The sequence below is a fragment of the Lepidothrix coronata genome, unplaced genomic scaffold (assembly GCF_001604755.1).
Source record: "Lepidothrix coronata isolate B3197 unplaced genomic scaffold, Lepidothrix_coronata-1.0 Scaffold31, whole genome shotgun sequence".
NCBI lineage: Eukaryota > Metazoa > Chordata > Aves > Passeriformes > Pipridae > Lepidothrix > Lepidothrix coronata.
Genome location: NW_016690211.1, coordinates 9,361,050 through 9,385,028, shown reverse-complemented (window position 1 = coordinate 9,385,028; position 23,979 = coordinate 9,361,050). Strand labels below are relative to the sequence as shown.

The 23,979-nt window shown below is 37.2% G+C and overlaps 1 protein-coding gene and 1 long non-coding RNA gene across 2 annotated transcripts in view; both read right to left on the bottom strand.

The window, feature by feature from the left end:
* Positions 1-23,979, bottom strand: part of SREK1 (splicing regulatory glutamic acid and lysine rich protein 1) — a 39,252-nt gene that overhangs the window by 12,199 nt on the left and 3,074 nt on the right. The window contains exons 2-9 of the mRNA XM_017811154.1: positions 21,167-21,300; positions 13,567-13,682; positions 12,104-12,268; positions 10,543-10,721; positions 9,814-9,944; positions 8,294-8,408; positions 4,061-4,180; positions 1,409-1,900 (exon numbers count right to left, since the gene is read on the bottom strand). Coding sequence (XP_017666643.1) covers positions 1,409-1,900; positions 4,061-4,180; positions 8,294-8,408; positions 9,814-9,944; positions 10,543-10,721; positions 12,104-12,268; positions 13,567-13,682; positions 21,167-21,300 — 1,452 coding nt within the window. The remainder of the gene's footprint in view (positions 1-1,408; positions 1,901-4,060; positions 4,181-8,293; positions 8,409-9,813; positions 9,945-10,542; positions 10,722-12,103; positions 12,269-13,566; positions 13,683-21,166; positions 21,301-23,979) is intronic.
* LOC108495465 lies at positions 13,710-21,160 on the bottom strand. The gene is made up of 3 exons (XR_001874139.1): positions 19,249-21,160; positions 17,233-17,234; positions 13,710-13,721 (listed from the first exon to the last, which is right to left on the bottom strand). It is a non-coding gene; the product is annotated as an uncharacterized LOC108495465 (long non-coding RNA).

Below are 23,979 nucleotides of genomic sequence, written 5' to 3'. Positions count from 1 at the left end.
CACCCTTTAATCCTGAGGTTCATCTGCCGGGGCCGAGCAAGCTTGGACAGTGGCAGTGAGGGTCTCAGGATGTAGGTTTGTTTAGAGTGACCTTCTCTTAGATGGATTGCCTTACAGGGCTGACGAGCTCCATCTGCCCGGGGGGCTGGGAATCGAACCCGGGTCGCAGCGGTGAGAGTGCTGCACCCTAACCACTAGACCACCAGGGGCCCCATAAGCTACATATTATGAAAATCTAATTCAACTCCTGAGGCCTACAGACAGAAAATATGTTTTCAAAGCTAACAGAACCATCTCTACTCTATGTAGATCTTCAACCCATTAAAACAGGAAGCCGCATATGCTTAAATAAACAGTATTTTGCCCATAAGCCTCCAAAACAACATGGACATTTCATATAACACAAACAGAATATTCAGAAAACATTGCACCATCTTTTGCCTTCTATGAACCTTGCACTCATGAATTTTGAGGACTACAGGAATTCTGCTTTTGTTCAGTGAAATTATTATAATTCATAAAACTTTTCCCAATTCATCTAGCATTTCAGGATCTCAAGGTAAAAAATACAACTTGTTATTTAAATCTAACAATAGTACTGAATTCCTTAATTCCTGAGGTATCAGAAAGCACCTTATCCACCAAAGATTCTGAACTCAGCTGCAATGCTTTTAGAATATGCATGAGTTTGATCATTTAGGGAGTGATTATAAAATCACAGCCTCCTTTTGCTGTACTGAATGTAACCAGAATTCCATCCAGTTAAGCTTCCCTCAGCTTCCCTCCAACATCTACATTAACTTCATTGTTTTCCTGGTTACTATCAGCAGTGTTAAGGAATGTTTCTTTTAACTTGTACCTGGCCATCTAGTCAGCTAAACAAGGTATCCATATCTTCCAACTGAATATTCACCTTGTGAAAGGTTAGCCAGCCAGGTGACATGCTTGCCTCCTGCAGTTCAGCCACCCAGCCAGGAAGTGGCAAGTACTATCAAACAACTGTTCCCAAGATCTACGGACCAACACCGTGCAGTATGTAAGTGACAAAAGAACTATGTAACAGTGACTCAAACCTCCATCAGGGCAAAGATGATGTGTGATGCTGGTCAGAACTTTCGCCTGTTTGCAACACATAGAAATGGCACAAGAATCACCTGCTTACTGTCCTCAAGGACTATACTGTATGGTTATGTGTAAATCAAGCATCAGCAGCCCAACACGAAACCATGTTCCATCAGGCATCATACAAAGCTTTTTATAATAGATTTTACTTTACAAGAAAATAAAAAAAAACGGAAATAATACAAATTTATTTAGTAAGAGACACGGTGATATCAATACATAAAAGTTAGGATGGTGCCTCACTGAACTGACAAGTCAAAAAAAGCACGAAAAATTCTAAACAAACCTGCTGGAGCTACGAGATCTTCTTGAAGAGCTATAGCTTCTTGGGGGTGTTCTGGATCTCTTATCTTTCTCCTTATCCCCATCTTTTTCCTTTTCTTTGTCCCTGTCCTTCTCTTTGTCCTTATCTCCTTCTTTGTCCTTAATCTTTTCTCTGTCCTTCTCTCCTTCTCTCTCAATATCTTCTTTTTCTTTGTTCTGGTCTACCTCTTCCTTGTCTTTTTCCTTCTCTTTATCTTTTTCCTTTTCCCTATCCTTGTCCCTCTGTCTGTCTTTGTCCTTATCCTTTTCCCTGTCCCTATCTTTCTCTCGGGCTCTGTCTCTATCTTTGCTTCGCTCCTTATCTCTCTCCTTGTCCTTCTCTCTGTTTCTCTCTTTATCTCGCTCTCTTTCCCTGTCTTTTTCTCGGTCCCTGTCCTTCTCCTTGTCTCGGTCTCTCTCTTTTTCTTTGACCTTTTCCTTTTCCTTGATCTTTTCTTTGTCTCTTTTCTTGTCCCTGTGAAAAGCCAAACACAAACCCATTAATTCATCTTTGAACTTTCCAATTAAAATTACAACTAACTTTTAGTATACATTAAGACAAAGTTTGCGTCTCTGTTGAAAAATAGTACCTCTTCAATATTTTAATTTTCCACCCTTGTTTACCATGAGGGAAAGGTTATATAGCTGGGATAAATTTGGGAATCAAATTGGAGAAGGGGAGGCCAAAATCAAATCAAACCACTATCTTCCAAGTGACGTTATTATGTTTGGAGAAAGTATGTCTCTTCATCTCACAGTTATGTAATTATACATACACCAATTTTCTATATTTTCTTAGGAGTAAGACAAACTCCACAATCTGTAAATTCACTCTTTACTAGAACTGTGTCCACATAAAATGGGCCTCAGATTAACCACTCCCAAATGAATAAGACCGAAGTCTTTATTCTACGTGTTCTTGTACACAGATATTCTTGAACTGTTTGGAAGTCCAACAACAATAAATACATAGAATTAAGAAGAAAACATGGATAAAATTTCACCAGATTCTCTCAAAACTCAATCAAGACAATTTAATCATCTGTAATGTCATTAGGAATTTGAAAATTATTGAAAAATTGCTAGTACAGCAAAACCTGAAGCAAGGAAAATAGCTTCTGTGGGACAGGCAGAACGATAGACATTCATGAAAAGAATAGTGAGGAAAATTCCAACCCATGTTCTAGTCATCAAGTCAAACATTTATTAGCTCGCAGCTTTGGCTAGAAGATTACATTTAAGTTAGGACTATTTGAAAGTGCAAGACTCCATCTTTCCTCTCTAGCACAGAGACAAAAGAACAATTGTTCACAGAGAGAAACAGGAAAAAGTACAAGAGGAGAAATTGACTAGCAGGCCTTTACAGGTCAAAAAGAACCAGACTAACAGAAGTTCTCTGTCTACTGGTATTAGTATCTATTATAGATTCTTATAGATTCTAAAAGAGACTTCATGCATGAAAGGTCCTAAGTGCAGTCCTCACCTTCTCTCAAACTGAGGAAGTGTTTGACTGTATCTTCTCAACTACTAATAAACAGTAGACTGTTGTATGCTCTGTGATCTGACAACTTTGATTCCCATAAGGTTCTGGCAAATATTTCTTTAGGAGTCTCAGAGAAGGAATGCACCATAAAGACAAAACAGCATACAGTCCCTGCAACACCGAAGAACCTCCCAAGAAGTGCCTTCCAGTTAATTTATCACAGAGATTTCATTGGACTTGCCCCTTACAGTGAGCAGATGTCTCAAGACGCTCCAGACAACAACAAGAGAATCAAAAAGATTCACCAATAAAACCCAGCTTATTTTCAGTGAGGTCCACAGATCTGCAGCTCTTATTCCCACAAAACTTCTTCCCTCAAAGAACAGTAGGCAAGTGCATAACTCAAGTACAAAGCTCCCTTCGAATGTATCAGGGGAATTACAGAGATGAAACAGAAAGAAAGTACCAAGATTTCTAGTCATGAAGCTACTTCCCCAGGCACTTTCAGTTTAAGATTATTCACTACTTCATCCCTCAGAAAATTACGCTATTCTCTTGTTGGAATTTTACAGTTCAATAATTACACAATCAGATATAAAAACTAATAGGCTAGATAAAGTACAGATGTATTACATCCTGAAATATAAATATGCCATATAACAGACATGTGCATTTGTTCCTGTTGTTTGGCATATGATAAAGTCAGAGGTGAAAACAAAAGCTCATACACGAAAACTTTTTACTACTTCTCAGAATACAGTTTGAATTCAACCTTCTTAACAGATACATATTGAAAAAGCTTCATCCACTTTTTTGTGGCTTACACAAGCTACATAGAATATTCCTAATCTATTGGTTATAGCCTGAATTAAAGTTACCTATTTTCAGTCAGCTGGGATGTTGGTATAAATGCAGACTAGGCTATCAAGTTCAGGTACCTCAGTGTGGTCGTTTAACTGCAGTACCGTACAGGCTACAAGGAAGAAAATTATCCTAGCCAAGATCACCACACTCAGCATTAAAATTTACTTTCTGTTGTTTGTCCCACAGACAAGATTCCTCCTTTTATGATCATCTAAAAGGTTTGTTTAATTTTTTTTCAAAAGCTCTGTACTGTGAGCTAACAGTATCATTTTGTGGAACAGAACTCACCGAGAACGAGAGCGACTTCTTGATTTCCGCCTTTCTGAAGATCTAGATCGTTTTTTCAGGGGACTTCTGGATCTGCGTCTGTCCTTGTGTCTTGAGAGAGATCTGTTGCCTGATCTACTTCTATATGAAGGATGCCAGAACAAAAATATTTTAATATTAGAACCTCATAAAAATGGGGTCAACCAACAAAGGAAAGTTTACATAAATCTTGCTTCACCACATACTACTATATAAATAATTACACTTTAGTAACATACTGTCTACAAACATTTTTGCAAATATGGGTGCTTTATGCTTCACCAGATGCACATACTCTTCTTTGAAACAACGAACCATTGAATTTGTACCCATGTTTCATAATAATCTCCATGAACATTCTAGAAAATATAAATTAATATCATTTACAACAGCTGTCCTTATGAAATGACACTGCATAAAAAGCTGTGATTTGCGATTTCTAGCAGTTTGTAAAAGTAATTAGTTACAGATTACTTCCTTTCCAGGCCCAGCCACTTATTGAAGTCTTTGTCAGTGAAGAAAGCTGGCTTTGGCTGCATCAGTGTTCTACACCCTTACAATTTAAATTAATAGAAACCCCAAGAACCTGTGATTCAGCGTTTAGTCAAGTTACCTTTATAGTTGAGAGGATCTGTTAGTATGGATTGCAGTTATAAGAATTTCCAGAGAAAGGAAAGAGCATTTACTACATGATAAATAAGGAATGTAAATAAAGTAGAGATACTCTGATAAAAAAATGCAATTAGTCTTCTGCAGATCTGATGAAGAAAACAACACTTTTAGATTTCCCTATTTTTGGAAAATCATTTTCCCCAGAAAAGCAAAAATAAAGAGCTGAATCTTCACTTTAAGTTTCACAACTTAGGCTGATTTCGACCTACTCAGAAGACTGGTTCAGAGGGCACCTTGGGAAACAGCCCTTGAAAACACAGGAGTCCAGGAGCGATGGACATGCTTCAAGAAACAAGTCTTGAATGCACAGGAGCAGGCTGTCCCAGTGTGCCAAAAGGCAAGTTGGCAGGGAAGATAGCCAACCTGGCTGAATAGGGAGATTTTGAAGGAAATTAGGGGAAAAAAGACAGCTACCAATTATAGAAAAAAGGGCTGGCTACTCAGAAAGAGTTTAGGAATATAGTTAGGTCATGTAGAAAGAAAATTAGAGAGACAAAGGCACAATTTGAACTCAATCTAGCCACTTCTGTCAGGGATAACAAGAAGTACTTCTACAAATACATCAACAGCAAAAGGAGGGGCAAGGAAAACCTCCAGTTCTTTGTTGGACATGGGGAGGAACATAGTCACTAAAGATGGGACGAAAAGGCTGAGGTATTTAACACCTTCTTTGCCTCAGTTTTCAACAGTAAGACAGTTTGTCCTCAGGACAACTGGCCTCTGGAGCTGGTAGACAGTTAGGAAGCTGAACAGCCCCCCCTGTAATGCAGGAAGAAACAGGTAGCGACCTGCTGAGCCACTTGGATCCTCACAAGTCTATGGGACCAGATGGGATCCACCCAAGGGTGATGAGGGAGCTGGCAGAAGAGCTCGCCAAGCCGCTCTCCATCATCTACCAACAGTCCTGGCTCACTGGGGAGGTACCAGATGATTGGAAGTTGGTGAATGTCATGCCCATCCACAAAAAGGGCTGCAAGGAAACTACAGGCCCATCAGCCTGACCTCAGTGCCTGGCAAGGTTATGGAGCAGATCATTCTAAGTGCAGTCACACAGCACCTATGGGATGGACAAGGGATCAGACCCAGCCAACACGGGTTTAGGAGGGGCAGGTCCTGCCTGACCAACCTGATCACCTTTTATGATCAGGTGACCCAGCTGGTGGATGAGGGGAAGGCTGTGGATGTGGTCTGTCTGGACTTCAGCAAAGCCTTTGACACCGTCTCCCACAGCATGCTCCTGAAAAAGCTGTCAGCCCACGGCTTGGACAGGGGCACTCTGTGCTGGGTTAGGAACTGGCTGGAGGGCTGGGCCCAGAGAGTGGTGGTGAACGGTGCTGCATCCAGTTGGCAGCCGGTCACTAGTGGTGTCCCCCAGAGATCAGTCTTGGGCCCAGTTCTGTTTAATATCTTTACTGATGATCTGGATGAGGGGATTGAGTGTACCATTAGTATATTTGCAGATGACACCAAGTTGGGGGGGAGTGTTGATCAGCTGGAAGGCAGGAGGGCTCTGCGGAGGGACTTGGACCAGCTGGAGAGATGGTCTGATTCCAACGGGATGAGGTTCAACAAGGCCAAGTGCCGGGTCCTGCACTTTGGCCACAACAACCCCCTGCAGCACTACAGGCTGGGGACAGAGTGGCTGGAGAGCAGCCAGGCAGAGAGGGACCTGGGAGTTTGGATTAACAAGAAGTTGAACATGAGCCAGCAGAGTGCCCAGGTGGCCAAGAAGGCCAATGGATCCTGGCCTGGATCAGGAACATCGTGGCAGCAGAAGCATGGAAGGTGATTCTTCCCTTGTACTCAGCATTGGTGAGGCCACACCTGGAGTACTGTGTCCAGTTCTGGGCCCCTCAGTTCAGGAAGGATATTGAGGTGCTGGAGCAGGTCCAGAGAAGAGCAACAAGGTTGAGGGAGCTGGGGTTGTTTAGCCTGGAGGAGGTTCAGGGGAGACCTCATCACTCTCTACAACTACCTGAAAGAAGGTTGTAGCCATGTGGGTGTTGGTCTCTTCTCCCAGGCAGAAGGACAAAAGGGCATGGTCTTAAGCTCTGCCAGGGGAGGTTTAGGATGAATATTAGGAAGAAATGTTTTACAGAGAGGGTAATCAGACATTGGAATGGGTTGCCCAGAGAGGTGGTGGATTCACCATCCCTGAAGGTTTTTAAGATGAAACTGGATGTGGCACTGAGTGCCATGGTCTAGCAACCAAGGTGGTGTTGGATCAAGGGCTGGACTTGATGATCTTGGGAGGTCTTTTTCAACCCAGTCAATTCTATGATTCTATACCACATAACTGGATACTCTGCCTGAGAGGTTAAGGTACCATGAAGTTTAACTTATGAAAGACAGAAAGATCACATATATTATCATATGTAATATACACAAAGACAAGGGGAAGCCATTGTTTACCTACAGCTTTGTTCTGCTTATCAACACAGAAGCACAAACAAAAGGCAGGGCCAATTAATGGCAATTGAATGAAAGCACAAGCTTGAATAAATTTTAAGTCACAAGAGATGAAAACAATGTGTTTTATAAAAGAGTAAACAGGGAAGTGGTAAGGACAGATTAATCTTGCACTTCTAAAGCCTGTACTTGTACCATATTTATTTGATAGTATAACTGATTATAACTCCTTCTGGCCAGCTTTTCCGTATGTAAAAGAATCCTAGTTGCCTTGTTAAAAGACATGCATGAAAGGATACAACAGAGCTACTGCTGCAATAAGGACAACGCCTTTTTAAAGTGTAAGCTATCAAATGGAATCATTCCAAATTTTGTTTTTAATACTTAACAAAGGCAGATATCTTTAGATTGATGCTCAGAAGACATTCCTGACATTGTAAGGAGATGGATCATTTCAGGAAGTTTATTACTCTCCCATAGCAAGACTGTTTTATTCTTGGAAAAATCTTAATTGGTATACTTCAAGGATGATCTAATAATTCTCTACTATCCCATATTCCAAAGCCTGAAGTTCTTCAGAACTGAAGAAATTTAGCAATGCAAACAAAATCTGAAGAACGAAAAATTGCCCATAAAGCCTTTTTCCTATGTTTTTAAAAACCACAGCTTTACATTTAGAGGATGGTAAATAAAACCATTGTATTTATTAACTCAGTATTTAGAAGTTCAAGACAATATGAATTTTATACTAGCAAAACCAGCCAGCCTATCTGCTCAGGGTGTTACCAGTAAAACTACACACCCAGTTCACCAAATGCAAGTTTCTTAAGACAGGTCATAAAATCGTATTATGCTACATACCATAAAATGTACAAAGAAACCACAGATATTGGTGTTACATGGCATAAAAAGTGTCTTCTAGTGTGTTTTAACTGAAAGTAATCCTAAAAACATTTAGGATTTAGAGGGAAAGGGTATCTGTTCAGAGACAAAGTTCCTGGTAACTCTGGTCTGCTGAGTGCAAGCTAGTGATCTCTTCAGGGATACTCATCCTATAACTAAGAAACCTCAGTAACCACCATCAAGCAAAATATTCCCAATATGATCTTAGTCTGAAACAAAAAACATACCTACCTGTGTTTTGAGTGTGATCTTTTCCTTCTAGATCGGGATTTTGAGCTAGACCTGGATTCTGAACGAGAATGGGAACGAGATCGACCGCCTTTTCTTTCACTGCTCTTTCCAGACTCTGAGAGGAAAAAACCACTTTGCAGTGTAAGCTCAGAACATTTAAAGATCCCAGTTAACAATCTGGCACAAGTGGAATGTACCACATGTACTGCAAGGGGCCTACTCTCTGCACATCTTCCTTCTTTGCAAATATCCTTCAGAAACATCCAAGAAAGTCATTGCATATACTCGTTGAGTGCAGCCATCCTGCAGCAGTACACATAAACCAGATAATTATAAACAGCTAGCTCTACTAAGAATGGGATTTATGTTGCTGCCACAAAGCACAAGATCATAACACATCTTCCTCTTGGCCTATTATTTAATTATTTTTTTAAAAATAACCTGAGAAGAATAGAGTAAATTTAGAGGGCATAATTTTAAAAACAAGCATAAAATTTAAATAATAATTAGTACAGTCTACACTTTCAGATATTTCAACCACTGTACAAATACAAAGATTTTATTCCTCAAACACTGTTTATGGGAGGAAGGAATGAACAGAACATGGTGAAAAGTCTGATCTGAAAACCAGGAAGTCAACAGAAACCTTAATAGTGATCTCACAATGGTTCACACTATAGGAGACTCTTAGAGCTATTTTTAATCCAACTCTAAAATGCAATAGAAAACACTTCTCCCCCAAAAACCCTCAAGACTCCACCCCATCTAATATGCGTAAGACAACATCTGGGTTTGCTAGTACAAAGAATGGCAAAAAGTTGCTGGTGAAAAGAATTAAGATCTCAACAGCAAGTTTAATAAGTTGAGAATTTTTATGCTATGGTTTTGCAATAGTTTAAGCCAGCATAAATCAGCATTGGAATGTCTGTCTAACCTCTCAACACACAAACACCTTCCTCTTTGACTTTGCATCTGTGTCAACAGGGAATAAGGAAACAATCTGGATGAAAACAAGTCTTCTAAAATATGTTAAGGTTTATTCTAGATTCATTCTCTGATCCCATTTGCTATGAGGCTGTATACAGTCTTGAGCCATCATGATAAAGAGACAAAATTAACCTGCTGCAGATAAGGAAAGCATAATATTACTGCTTTCAGAACCATGTTGATCATTAAACTACGGCACTCATGTGTGCTAGAGGAGAATAAAAAAATATAAAGCATTTTCTTTTAAAAGTTTCCACATACTCTGAACTTAAAAAGAGTCAAAATATCGATTTCTAAAAATTTTTATTTTTGAAAACATTAACTGAACATGTATGTGAAAAAAACACATGAAATAAAAAGCTTCATTCCACTTCTTTGTTGCATGAATAAAATTTTGATTATTCTCCTATTTTTTACCAATACATACGGAATACCTTTAAGTATACTCTTCCTGTGTCTGAAAATGCTCTTAAAAGTGTGTGCCAAGGTACATAGAGATTGCATCTGTTAGCTACTGAACACAATATACCTACCTGGCTCAATAGCAGCAGATATGAAGGACTGGGCTTCCCTTACTCTCTTCATCACTTCTTCCAGCTCCTTAGCAGCAGCCTGTGGTGTCATTTCAGGAGGCTTCACTATTGCATTATTGGAGTGATTTATTCTAAGGAAAAATAAAAACATTTAATTCTTAAACACTTGAAAAGTAAAAACAAAAAACAAGAAAGAGAAACATCTCATCTTCCATGTACGACTAAAAACTTTAAAGTTCAGCAAAACTACAGATTTGTGCTAATACTCATTTTTTCCAAGTATCTGAAATATCTTTTGTTACTTTCAAATATTACCACTTTTAGAAACAGGCAGCACAATATTTCTCTGTTACAGTATTTTTAGTAGAAGTCTAGGAAGCTATTTCTCTATTTCATATAAAATCTCTATGCTAAGACCTACTAATTACATATGCATCATACGGAAAACTTAGCCCTAAGGACTTTGCAAATTCTTTCACTTCTATAGCCTCCACTACCTCAAGATCAATAGATAATATATTTTACTCAATGCTACCCATATTATTCTGAGAGAAACTTATGCTAAACCTTGAAATTGGAATTGATAAGAATGTTCCAGTTTGTTAACATTAAGTTCTCATACTGAAAAACTAGTATCAGCATTTTCCTACACATCAGAGTCATAAACGTATATACAAGGATACAAAGAAAGTTCTCATTCAGTAGTCATATGGATAACTGATTTCTTACTTCAGTGGCCTGTCTCCAAACATAACTCCATTAAAGGCAAGAGCTCGAGGTACAGAATTTTGGTCAGCAAATTCCACAAAAGCAAATCGTGTTGGCTGAGTCTCATCACCTGCCATTCGCACAAATTTGACTTCTCCAACTTGCTTGAAGAATTCAAGCAGCTGATCTGCTGTTGTAGTCTAAAAAGAGTCAAAAAGTAGAATATATAACAAAACCCACTTATAGAATATACCCAGTAGTCTAAGAGCTACAGATTTTGGAATGATGTCTCACCATTACTACACAGATGGCATGAATTTAGTAATGTTACACTGTAAAAAGAAAAAAAAAGACAGGTATTTTTTCTTCCATTAATCTAAAGAATTCATGCTTTATGGTGAACTTGCCACCGGCTGCCGCAAGAGAGGAGCCCCGAAGAGGAGATACAAGGACTCCCTGAAACAACATCTCAGCCTTGGCCATATTGATCAACATAATTGGCCTACTCTGGCCTCCGATCGGGAGGTCTGGAGACACACAGTTCATAACACTGCTGCCTCCTTTGAGAACACACGCAGGATCACTCTCGAGGATAAAAGACAACACAGAAAGAATCATGTCTTGCCGATACCATCCAAGGAGTCTTTCTATTGTGCCTTTTGCAACCAGACTTGTCTATCTCGCATTGGCTTCTTTAGCCACCAGCGTGCTTGTAGCAAATGTGGGTAGAGTCCTTCCCAATCTTCGTTCACGAAGCCCAGCCATGATGATGGAATCTAAAGAATACTCTGTGATTTAAAGTAGTGCAGCCACAAGCCCTTAGTTCTTCGTCTAGGTTAAAAAACCCACATTTGCACAGGATTTTGCACTTTTCAGGCAACTCATCTGAAATAACTGATGAGGAATTTCCTTATACACCTGTCTACAAGCTGATTGTGACTTTTGATCAATTAAAAAAATATCCAAAGAATATTAAAAGACTTAGCTTCATGTGGCTTTCTATTATTTTTCAGTTTATCACGATCAGTAGTACTTTTACACTCAGTAGCTACTTCACCAGTCAAAAAACCACAAAATGTAATACTTAAATTGTTATCAGTCAAAAGTAAGTATTTTTCAATTCATTCAATCAACTGCTGAAAAACCAAGTTGATGACTGAAAGGTATTTATGCTAATTTTCAACTTCCACTAAGACACATCACTCCATCTTACTCCATCTTACTAAGCAACTTCACAGTGCTGTGGGAGACAGCTACCATGATCTCATGACTTCTGAGGCATTGCTAACCTAACACAACCCAACTGGACATTTGATCAGCATGCACAACTGTTAAGTGTGTTTCTTGAATTCAGCTACAGTGTGACTTCTCTGACAGAATGAGTTCCAGAGTCTGGTCTGATCTGATTGGCACAGGAGCATTCAAAATATCATGAATAAGCAACAAAATTTAGGAGGTTTTGTTTAAATTTATGTTGCCGTTTACTGATGTAAAATCTTTAACCGTTAAGATTAGAATTCATAAATTACAATTTCACACCTTCCATTAGTATTTCTACAACACAAAAAACCCCAAAAGCTACCTGGGAATTTAAGTTTCCAACATAGACTGTTCTCCTGATTTCATCAATTTTGGATGGATCCACATTTCCCATAATTGGTGGTTGTGGTATTTCTCCAAGTGCTGTAATGTTAGGGTCCAAGGCTGCTGCTGGTATAGCCCCTAAAGTGCCAAGTGAAACACCAAGCTGAAAAACACAAAAACAGAATATACTTTCCAACCATGCACTAGTGGGAGACAATTCACTTCTTAATACTTGCCTGCCTTGACCGTTTGTATATAAATAGATCTAATAAAAATAGGCAGTACTTTAAGGCCACAGTACAGCAAGTTTTTTTACAGAACAAAAATATACCCATAAATAGCCTTCTATAGTTAAGATTTGCTGTAGGTTATCAATTAACATCTTATCAAAGAGCTCTGGACAGGGACCAGTGTATATGTAGTGTATCAATCACAAAACATATAGGCTTCAATTTTTAATGCTTAGATTGAGTAAGATACCTTCAGATACTGCTAATGTTCTTATTTTTTTGACACAACAAGTACTTGGACTAGATGAGAAACGGCCAAGACCTTTCCCAGCAAGGATAGAAGGTAATTTGCAATGCTCAGTGCCGACAGATATCAGTCCATCAAAGGGAAACATAAGGCACCTTTTAGACAAATAAACTACATAAGTCAAGATTAATTACAGCTGAAATGCAAAGGATATTCAGCCTAAGTTCTTTCCCTCACTCCTAGAGGAAAATATATCTCTCATGTTTGGAACTGGACATTGAACTCTCTCCTGGGAAACATTAGAAAAAGTCTCTTAAAAATCACTACAAAGTTGGCCCACTGAGTTCCTGGTTTGAATTTTATTTTCTCTACCCAAAAAGCAACTGCCTTTCCCATAAACAAATTTTCTAACTAGTCATGAGTAATTTTTTTTATGTAACAAAGGAAAAAACTACTCTATTTTAACTTGAAATTTTCCCTGCAGCTTGCTGATGTCAAGAAAGGCTTACAGAGGCAAAAGGGAATTGAGCAGAAGTAGCAGCACCAAGCTGCTACTTTTTGTAGTGAAAACATTGTTAGACAAACAGTGAAAAACCTTTCTGTAGAGGGATCAAGTAAAATCTCTCTACTGCAGCAGTTTAATATTCTGAAGAATGGTGTCAATGTAACTATTAGGTTTTAATAATTTTTAGGAGGTGGATAGCACTTCCACTTGACCAAATAAAAGGCTCTAGGGCAGGACAACAATTAAAATGGACAACCACCAAAACCAATACTTACCCACTGTTTTGCAAAATAATAATCTGAAAGAAAAACGCAGAAACATTGTGCATGGACACCTGATGAATCCTCAGCAAGCCTTTAGCACCAAAGCTAAACTCTCTCTGCAAAATCCATGGATCAGACAGTTCTTGTTCTCTGCACACAGAAAAGGCTAGAGCACAGAGGAAACCAGAAATTAAACAGCTACTGAATTTTACTTACTGTAGTCAAAGGGGTTGGTGTAGGTATGGGAAGCAACCCTGCACCAGGCATCAGACTTGTCATAGTAGGAGCAGGCGCCAATAGAGAGAGGGCTTTGGCTTCATCTGGGATTTTACCTGAAGAAGCAAATGAAAACATTACACAGAGTTGGAACACTAGACAGATGTTACTCTTTCTATGATTTTACAATTACCCTTGCATTTAAAAATGTAATAAATAACAATGAATCTATCTACCAGATCCTTACAAAGAAACAAATAAGAACTTAAGTTTTTCCTTTTACCCTGCTCTACTAGGAAAAACAAAAGTGAGAAAAATTTCAAAGACTAGCAATCTCATTAATGGATTATTATTTTAAAAACTGAATAATGTATACAATTATTTAACACTTTGAGCTATGGGTCACCTGTACTGGAAACTTAACGTTCATGAACCAAACGATATCAAGCATGGACGCTTTCCCAGGGCGGTGTTTTCGCGGTGATCGAAAGTTGTTTTACACATGACAACCGTTCGTGTTGGCTGCATCACTAATAGCACACAGAACATCAGATACAGAAAAGAAGAACATTTTTTAAAGTTTAATCCCCAGAAATGGCAAATAACCAAATCAGTAAAAGAAAGAAAAACAAAAAAAAGAAAAAAACAAGTATGTGCTAACTGAAATTTGCGCTCTTCTTTATTCCTCTGGCGCTACCTACTTAGAATGTAAAAACAAGTAAAACATAAAATAAAAAAACTACTGAACTACAGTGACTGCACACAATACATACTACAAGTGAACCTGAACGTGGTGGAGGGAAGAGCTGAAAAAATTTAGATTTGTACTGTCCCACATTGTAAGTCACCTCAGTTTACGGGAAACTTTGATAAATTTACTTTAAATTTACTGAGACTGAAGAAAATCATAACTGATCAGCTAAGCAAGCTCTATTTTCCCAGAATATGTATTCCCTGCTCTTTCAACCTGATTATAATCCTACCGCCATGCTAAAAGTTTAAGTAATAACTAATCTGAATTAAATGCAGGTTTCATTCAATGTTAGTCACAATTAGACTATTAAATGAACCCCAAAAATCTCCAAAAATCAAAAGATTTAATAGTCAAACAATTAGGATTACAATTAAATGTACATTTTAAATTTGAAATGCAAAGGGATTTAAACTGGTACAAACATTAAACACTAAAATAAAAACCTACCAAAAGAAGTTCTAACTATACTAGGTATCTATGATCTGTTCAACATTACTGGCATAACTGTACATTTGCTAACCAGCTAAGCCCTTTGGTATTACCACATGAACCATAATAAAGTAAATGCTCTTATTTAAACATTGTTCTAATGTTTAAATGGTCAAGGAACATACAAAAGCTGTGCCAGTGGCTTTTACTGCTTTGATTCAAACTACGTATGTTTTAACTTACAAGACCTCTAAATTCAAAATTAAAATACAAATATTCTTATCAAAAAGCAAAACATGAGGTATGTTTCAAAACACCACGCAGTTTTAGCTATATGAGTTCCAACTGACCCCATGGAAACATACTACTTTAAAAAATGAAATTAAAAAACTTTTGCAAACCTATTTTACAGATCTGCAGGAAAGACTGGGTAACAGTTGGATATGACCAAAGGACAAAAAATATCTAAATGAAATTGAATTTGTATGTAGCATGGGTAGAACAGAAAAGATAAAGTAACAGTACCCATTTAATTTCATGCTTCCTATTTACATTTATTTGATTTATGTTAAATTTTGAGACACTTTCCTCCTTAACATGTAAGAAACCACTCGATTTTGCTATCTAAAGGAGAAAAATAGGAAAATTGTTAGCACTTAAGAATTAACTGTGCAATAATGAATTCCAGGGCTTTTTTTAAAAAACATGCATGAATCTAAGCCACCATCACAATGTTCAGCACCCTTCACAGATCTCATTTTGAAGTCAGGCATGCAATGAGAGGTGTACCTGACTGCTCAAAAGTATCATGTACTTTGCTGCATACCCTGCCTAATATGTTGCCTAGTAAAAGGCTTTTGAATATATAGTTCCAGCAGCTGTGCATGCAAATTAGGCACAGAATTATGTACCAATTCTGCTGACAAACTAAATACTTAAGTGCTTTCAAATGACTAGTGAACCAGAATTTATCCTCAACAGTGAATATCTTGCAATTTGTGCAGCTTTCTACGGATCAAGAGATATTGCACAAGTAAATCCGATGGCAGACGTGGCTCCTAAAGTGGTGTGTCTGCATGCTAATTGAGATCCTTGGTCAGTAATGTACATAAGCATATGCCTAATTCAAGCATGCACTTACATACAGCCAATTCAACACACACTTAATCAGGTAAACTTACAATACACTTAGGCACTTAGCCTTTTTAAACAGGAATTGGGTTAGGCACATAACTAAGAAGGACAATGAGTCAAGACTTAAACAGAAGCCTAAACTTTAAGCATATGCATCATGGCATTGAAATAATTGGAACTACTAATTTGCTCAAGTGTTTTTAAAGGAATCCACTGAACATTTCAGTTCCATTCACCATTATAGCAGCTCAAAGAATGAACAGCATGCATATGTAAATTGTAAAGTTCGCAGCATTATTTCCAGAATACTTTGGTCTTTAACAATGTAAAGTTTTAAAATACAAAATCTAGTCCATCAGTTCAATACCACAAAAAAAGATTATTTATTTTGTTTTCAAGAAAGAGAAAGGGTCTATCTCTACAGACACAACCCAAAAATTTGCCTGGATATTCAAAGATAGTGTCTTTTCAAATATCTTTTCCAGTTTTTAAGACCAGGCCAAAATTCTATGGAACACTGTTGTGGAGAAATAAAAATCTGCAATGTCTTAAAAACCTACTTCCCTGGTTTTTAAATGGTTTTAAAAAACAAATTAATATGTGAGACCAAATACCCTCATGAGTATTTTGGCATTTTATCTCTGTGAATTTATTTATAAAAGGAATACAAGCTCACAAAAATACAATAAAACATGTGGGATTTGACACAACAGATTAGTATAATTTAGTTTAAAAATAACACTTTCATTTTTAAAACATGGTATATAAAACCTGAATGGAAATGAGGTGAAGATATTTACTTTCTAATGAGGGAAACAGACAATATAAATATGCCACATCTACACCCCATTTCTTAGAAGCTCTTCTGCTTAGTAAATTACAATTTCTATGATCAATTATTTATTGATTCTTTACTTTGCAAAGGAATCTGGAAGCAAATGTAGATTAGCTCACCACTGCCTATAAACAGTTGTGATTGCTACTTTTTTGTATCATCGAAGTCTTAAGAGCCGTAGTAAGCCTAGTCCATACCAGAACCCATTTTGATGAAGGCTGAATAGAAGTACCTGCATTAAACAAGTACTAATCACAGTATTTATTCCTCAAGTGCTCAGAAAAAATTAATTTCCCACTTTTTGTAGTGAAACTACACAGTTAATCCTCACCCCCAAAAATGCGTCTGCAATGTTTGTTTTTTAAAAATACTGTTCACAACTACTCTAAACATAATAGTACTTATTTTCCTTCTATTTTAAATCAATGGAACGTGTACACTTACAAATAAAATACTTCATGTGATCCAGCTCATGAATCTTAGTGGATTTAGCAGCAGCAAATAAAGACATGACAGCTACTGGCAATTACCTCAACTGCCAAATCTAATAAAAATCATCAAGCAAAGCTCTTTTCAGAGTGAAACCAACAGATCCCAATGCAGCTGGCTGGGAAGAGCAATGCCTGAAGACTAGACACAGCACCTTGTTCACCACTTCTGTTTCAGGGCTCCCATTTCACAGGAAGTGAAAACATCATTTAGGGCTGAGAACCATCTCAATCACTCCAGCATGAACTGCCAGGGCTTCTGAGACTGTGAGATGATGGAGAAAACACTTTTTTTTCTGACTTTTCTTTTTTTAAACCTCTTCTTCAAATAATTACCACTGCAGCATGTCAAAAATGCAAGTATATACACACATACGCGCACACACACAGAGAACTGATTCAATCTTCTCACAAATAACAGTGTTTAAAGACAACGTGTCTCACGTAACACATTCCAACCAAAATTCCAGGCTGCATTTGTACTTATGAGTGGTAAACAGTCTTTTCTGAAAATTACAAGAAAAGGATGAAATCTTCCTGTCACTGACCTCACTGCAGCAAGGTTTCATTGAAAGTAAACAAATATTTCACGACATTCAATAGTCATAAAAGTTGCTTCAGAAATAATTATTTTAAGCTCATCACATTAGACATAAATAATCAGCCTTCTTTTAAATAGACAGTGCAACCTAAAATAAAACACTCTGCTGAGGAAAATAGCAGAGAAATATCATGACTTTACTTTCTAAAGTTGGTTTCTCCAGAAGCATGAGTCTCAACTGTCCTTTTCCAAGAGGAACTCATAAAACACAACATATGAAAGAATGTATCTCAAAACTGTTCCTGCCTTCTGACACGATGTGCTCATCTGTTGAATTTAGATGCTTAAATGTATTCTAAATCAAATTTATCCTTAATTCACAGCATTGAAGATGAATCATATTCTAAATTCTCTGTATACCATCCACCATTCATAAGCAGCTTCAGGTCAACTTCAAGATCAAACACTGTGAACCCTTTACAAACATCATTTTTACAGAACTGAAGTACCAGTTCACAAGTACAAGGGAAAGAGATTTAACAGAACAAAACAAAAAAGGGACAAAATAAAATAAAAATAAAAGAAACAAAGGAAAGAAATCAAAATAAAATAAAAACAGAGACAGGGCGTCCATCTTCAGCAGGCCAGACTTCGATCTCATTTCCCCCATGAAGGTTTCACTTGGCGGCAGGTTTAGTGGCATGGCAAACAATGCCTAACTCAGGCAAGTGTAACAGGTCTGCCTTGGCCAGTCTAGTCATCTAATAATGCACAAATATCACACAGAGAAAACATACAAAACCAAATTAATAGTCAAAATCCATCTACCAGATAATGTGGACATAAAATTTAGAATGATTAGGGTGGCATCTTTGTTTAGCTTTCAACCTTTGCGTTTTCAAAGTATATTTAAAGAAAAACCTACCAATACACACACAAAAAAAGTCATATTTTAACATCTTAGTAATCTTACTTCACTTACAATTACATTTTTGTTAAATCGTTATACTAAATGTCATATAATTAAGACTGATTTCATTCTGTAGTGATTCCCTCCTCATACACCCTTGATTTACCACTGTTTAAATACATTCCAATTTCAGATTTTATTCTCTTTTAAAAAACTGGGTTTTCAGAGTTCATTTCACCTCTCTCTTATGTTCAACTTGGCGCATGAAATGTTTTATTACTGGCACTGTTGGACAATTACATAATTTTACCTCCTGGCAGAATAAAGCCATCACTACTTTTAAAGCCCGTGATCCACTCCACTGACTCCATTAACAATGCATCATATGACACATATTGAATCAAAAACCTTGAGCTGTGGTCTCCAAAGCCATATTTATTCCACACAATAAATTAATCAGAAAGTTAAATCTGTATAATTCACATCTTTTTATAAATGCTTATAATAAAAAGTTACATGATAACAGCATTCTGACATTAAAAAAAGAAGTTACCTCAAAACCCAATCACTTGTTCACCTAATTATACATACATTTCTGTGGAGTCTAGAATGATTTTGAAGAGTGACATTTTAATACAGTTTCTCAGAAACACCTAATAAGTCAGCTACAAATAAGAGTCGGAACAAGATTTGTCAGAACTTTAATTTTTTCTCCTTCCACTCATTGTCTACCACCAACAGACAGGAAAAATGTAGCTTTACCTGCCTGTTGCCATATCATGTCAGGCAGTGATCTCATCAGAAGAAAAACACCAGGAGGTGTATTCACTCATTAGGCAACAATCTTCCCTCTCTGGAAGTACTGAATCAGTATTAACATCTTTTTGACAAAATGTAAAACTAAGATCCTGAATAAACCTTAGTCAATGTATTTAGGGGCAATTTTCCAACTGGGGACTCTGATCCCCTTAGCCTATACACAGTTGCAAGTGGATACAGCCATATTCTCTTTGTGGTTTTAGAACAAGTTCAAAATACGAAACCAAAAAGGCCCCAAAACAAGGCACAGAAGCAACTAAAAATCTAGGCTTTACAAAGACAAATGTGCGATATGCCCCTAGTAAGAAGGCTACAAGAACAGGCAGGTCAGTTGTAGGTCAATATGGCATTTAGTGAAAAGTACTTAGAGGGTTTCTGAAATTTTGAAGACCTGGCAGAGTTTGCTAAGAAAATCCCAGATGATTATTACAGCAGCGCTTATCTCACACTATCTAGATCACGATGTGGCAAACATGCCAAAAAACAGTACTCTGGGACCATCGTTAACAAACTCTAGGAAGTTAACAGTATTTTTTTGAACTCTTGCAGTTAGAGATGTATAAGGGGTATTTCTGGACTTGCTGCAGTTCATGGTTCAACCACTATACATATTGTTCATGGCAAAGCTACCAGGTTGAAAGTGAAGTCAGGTTCACTCCATCAGCTGGAATGATTCCACTCCAAAGAGGCAAAAGGGCCAGAGCTAAACAGTTAGATGCTCGGTTACACAATGATCCCAATGAAGTCAATGGGGCTCTGCCTAACTCCAGCAAAAACGCCTACCTTAGGACCACGCTTCAGGTAACTGTATTCAGATCTAGGATACTATACTAACAATACAAGCTGTCTTGTATTCAATATATCCATAAAAGTGTGGCCTCACAGCTAGGCAAAGGAACATTTGCCAATTTAGTATTCATCAAGCATTTTGGTTTTTTAAGAGTTTTTAAAAGCATTTTATGATGGAAGCATTCTGTACAGATCACTGCTTATTTAAGGAGATATCTAAAACCAAAGAGAAGTATTGCTATAGATAAGAAAAGCTTTATGACACATAAAGTAACATTTTCAACAGTAACATAAAAGAAAAATTCCTTTTAAAAAATAAAGCTAACAGGTAAACATTTCTATTCCAAAGTAACTATCACCATGAATGCTAAATATTTTAGTTTAGATGACTCTAAAATGGCCAAATCCATATACTGCACGTCTACAAGAGAAAATTGGGATGTACTCTTAAACAATGCAAAAAAAAATCACAAGTCAACAAAAAATCCACTACACCAAAGGTGATACATTAAGATTCAAACTGCAATGTTACTGTGTCAGGAAACTGTCTGATCTTTTCAGAGCTCCATTGACTTCAGTGAGCACTCTGTGTAAGAATAACCTTGCCAACACAAACCATAGTGAATCATTCTACTTTTTTTCCCCTCAAAATATGTGATGATTATGGAAAACCGAATTATAATTTAAATCAACTACCTTATTGCTAATGCTGAATTTCAACTAAATCTGTATCACTGGGTTTCCTCATTCCATTTTCAATTTTGATTCAAGACTTTTCTCTCAAAAAGCAATAAAATAAAACAAAAGAACAACAGAGCACCACCTTTTTACATGGAAAGCTTAAAACACTGAACAGACACAACAAAGACCAATAGTACAAAAGAATGTCTAAAATACCAACCTTCTGCGCAGGGAACAACTATCAAAGCTCTGTCAATAAAAACCGTGTTAGTTAGATGCTGGGCCACACCAACACTTGATGCTTCGCGAAACTTAATATAACATACTTTGGAGGAAAAAGCAAGAGGTGCGTTGCTGCAAGATAAAATGAAAAAACCCAATTACTCATATTAAAAAACTGCATGAACATATTTTTAACTATTACTTCTTAATAAAAAAGGTTTTAGACTAGGTGAGTTGCTGCAAGATAAAAGGAAAAAAACCCAATCAGTCATATTAAATAATTGCTTGTATGTATTTTTAACTATTACTCCTTAAGGAAAAAAAAGGTTTTACACTTCCTAGAAAAGTTAAGTCTTAAGAGTATAGAAATCTACTAATTTGCCTACTTACTATGTCACTGAAAGAAGCATAGTGTAGCACCTCCTTCTTTTTTATGAAAATTTATGAAACCAAAATCACTAACCAAAAAGTCTAATTTTCTTTTATAATCTTGGCACACAACACTGAATAGTAGTTCCAACTTAGTGTTTTAAGTAGCATATTTACTTGATGCATTTGTCAAGTAAATAATTTATAGTTTATCTTTTTTTCTCCAAATAAACCTTGTTGAGGAAAGCCAAACAACAAACCCTGCCATTTTTCAGTGGGTCCTTCAGATACTAGCCTGTAATAACTAATATTTTTTCTTTGGTTTTCATAAAAGCTGTTTTATTAATTCTTATTAAAATAAAAGCAGTTATTCAGAGTTCTTTCAAATACTGGGTCTTAGTTGACTAATATAACAAAATTCCTTTTTATCATCTGCCTTTGGCATATTGTAGCCCAATGTAACACTGGATGAGGGAGGAGCAACTCATCATTTGGCTACAAAAAGGAAGAAAAGAAGAAAATTTGTAATTTGCTTTTCCATTAAGCAGTATACCAACTGAGAACATGTAAACATTGAAATCTTGATCAAAACCACAGAAGTTTGCTTTAAAAATGGATTCCCTAGTCAAGGTTTGTGACCTTTATATGAGCAGCTTATTTCTTCACATGAAGGAAGTACAGATGACATTTTTAAAGAGAGAATGCAACAGGATATTGCTGAAATATTAGCAATTTCCATTTGAAAAGACCATTTGCCTTCTAGTAAAGCAGAAACTTAGGGAAAATGCACTGCATAAACTGTTTCACCATGGTCCTGCCTCAACCCAAACTGAAAAACTCGTCAACTTTCTGGAAGTACCAGCAGCAGTTCAAGTTTAACTCAACCCATTTTGCAGTTCCCTCAAATTCCAAAGCAGGTACTTCCAAAGTTATTCTATGAAATTAATTAGATTTCAATATTTAAATATAAATTTAAAAGTTTTAGACATATTATTTCGTCATATTAATTGCAAAAAATAAACCGGGAACTTCAGAGGCAGGCAGACTATATGTTTCACAGACAGTATGTTTCTGGTTACCAGAACAGTAGCACCTAGGTAAAATATCTAAAGAGATGGTCAAATTCAGAATTGCATTTAGAAACACTTATGATGGACACTGAGGAGGAAAAACTAAACAGGGCGTGGGAGAGACAAACATGAAAGCCTCATACAGTTTAGAAAAATATTACAAGATGACCACATTTCTTCTACCCACTTTGTCTGTAGTGGGCAATGTTTTCACAGTTTCAAGTTTCCACATTCAGGAAAGAAAAAACTGCATAGAAAGGCTTCTGAGCCAGCTGTAGGGTCTTTGTTAGATCAGTTTCCAACATCAGAAACGACAGTCAGCTATGACTTTTTTAGCACTCAACAGAAACTTTGTTGACCAAAAAGACTTTTAATGGTCACAAGATTTTATTTGGTTTGGTTTGCTAGGGGAGGGGAACCCAAGGTGGGCAGGAGGAGGGGGTGTTGGAGGGGGTGTTTTGGGTTTTTCTGTTGTCATTGTTTGCTGTTTGTTTGTTTCTTCATAAATACACATGTCAGTGTTACAAGTCAAATGGCTGAAGCCTTCACTGAAGGTTCTGTGGTCCACACTGTTGAAAAACCATAGAATCAACTGGGTTGGAAAACACCTCCCAAGATCAAGTCCAACCCCTGATCTAACACCGCCACGGTTACTAGACCATGGCACTCAGTGCCACATCCAGTCTCATCTTAAAAACCTCCAGGGATGGTGAATCCATCACCTCCATGGGCAGCCCATTCCAATGTCTGATTACTCCCTCTGCAAAAAATTTCTTCCTAATATCCAACCTAAACCTCCCCTGGCAGAGCTTAAGACTTCTGATGTCTCCCAGGTTCTTCTACATTTTTGTTTTCATTGCCAACTCAAGAACATAATTCTGCTCCAGGCAGTTTCAGGCCCAATAATAATCTTTATAAATTTCAACATGCACAGAGCCAGCTCTGAAAAGTGTGTTTTTTGTAACACTCGCCCTCCTGTTTCACTTCGATTTAAATCACAAAAGCTATCTGCAAACTATATTAAAAAAAATTAATATCCAAACACTACTGCAAATGAGGCTCTACAAACAAGTCTTGGTACCAAGTCTTTTCTGAAGGTCAAGAAGGAGAAATTCTCTATAAGGAGACCATCTCTGCTAAAAACATATTAATGATGCATCTACATCAGGGGAAAACTATTAAGATCCAAAAGAACTAAAACTCTAGAAGGTTTCACAGTGATTGAGTCCCTTTTAGGAAGTGAGCCTCTGAAATCTTCCCAGCAGACTTCTTAAGAAGTCTTTCCTAAAACAGAAAAGTCCTATTCTGTTTTAATTCCTTTTGTTGCCTTTTTTCTGCTAACCTCTTCTGAGGCTGAACTTAAGGAGAGTCA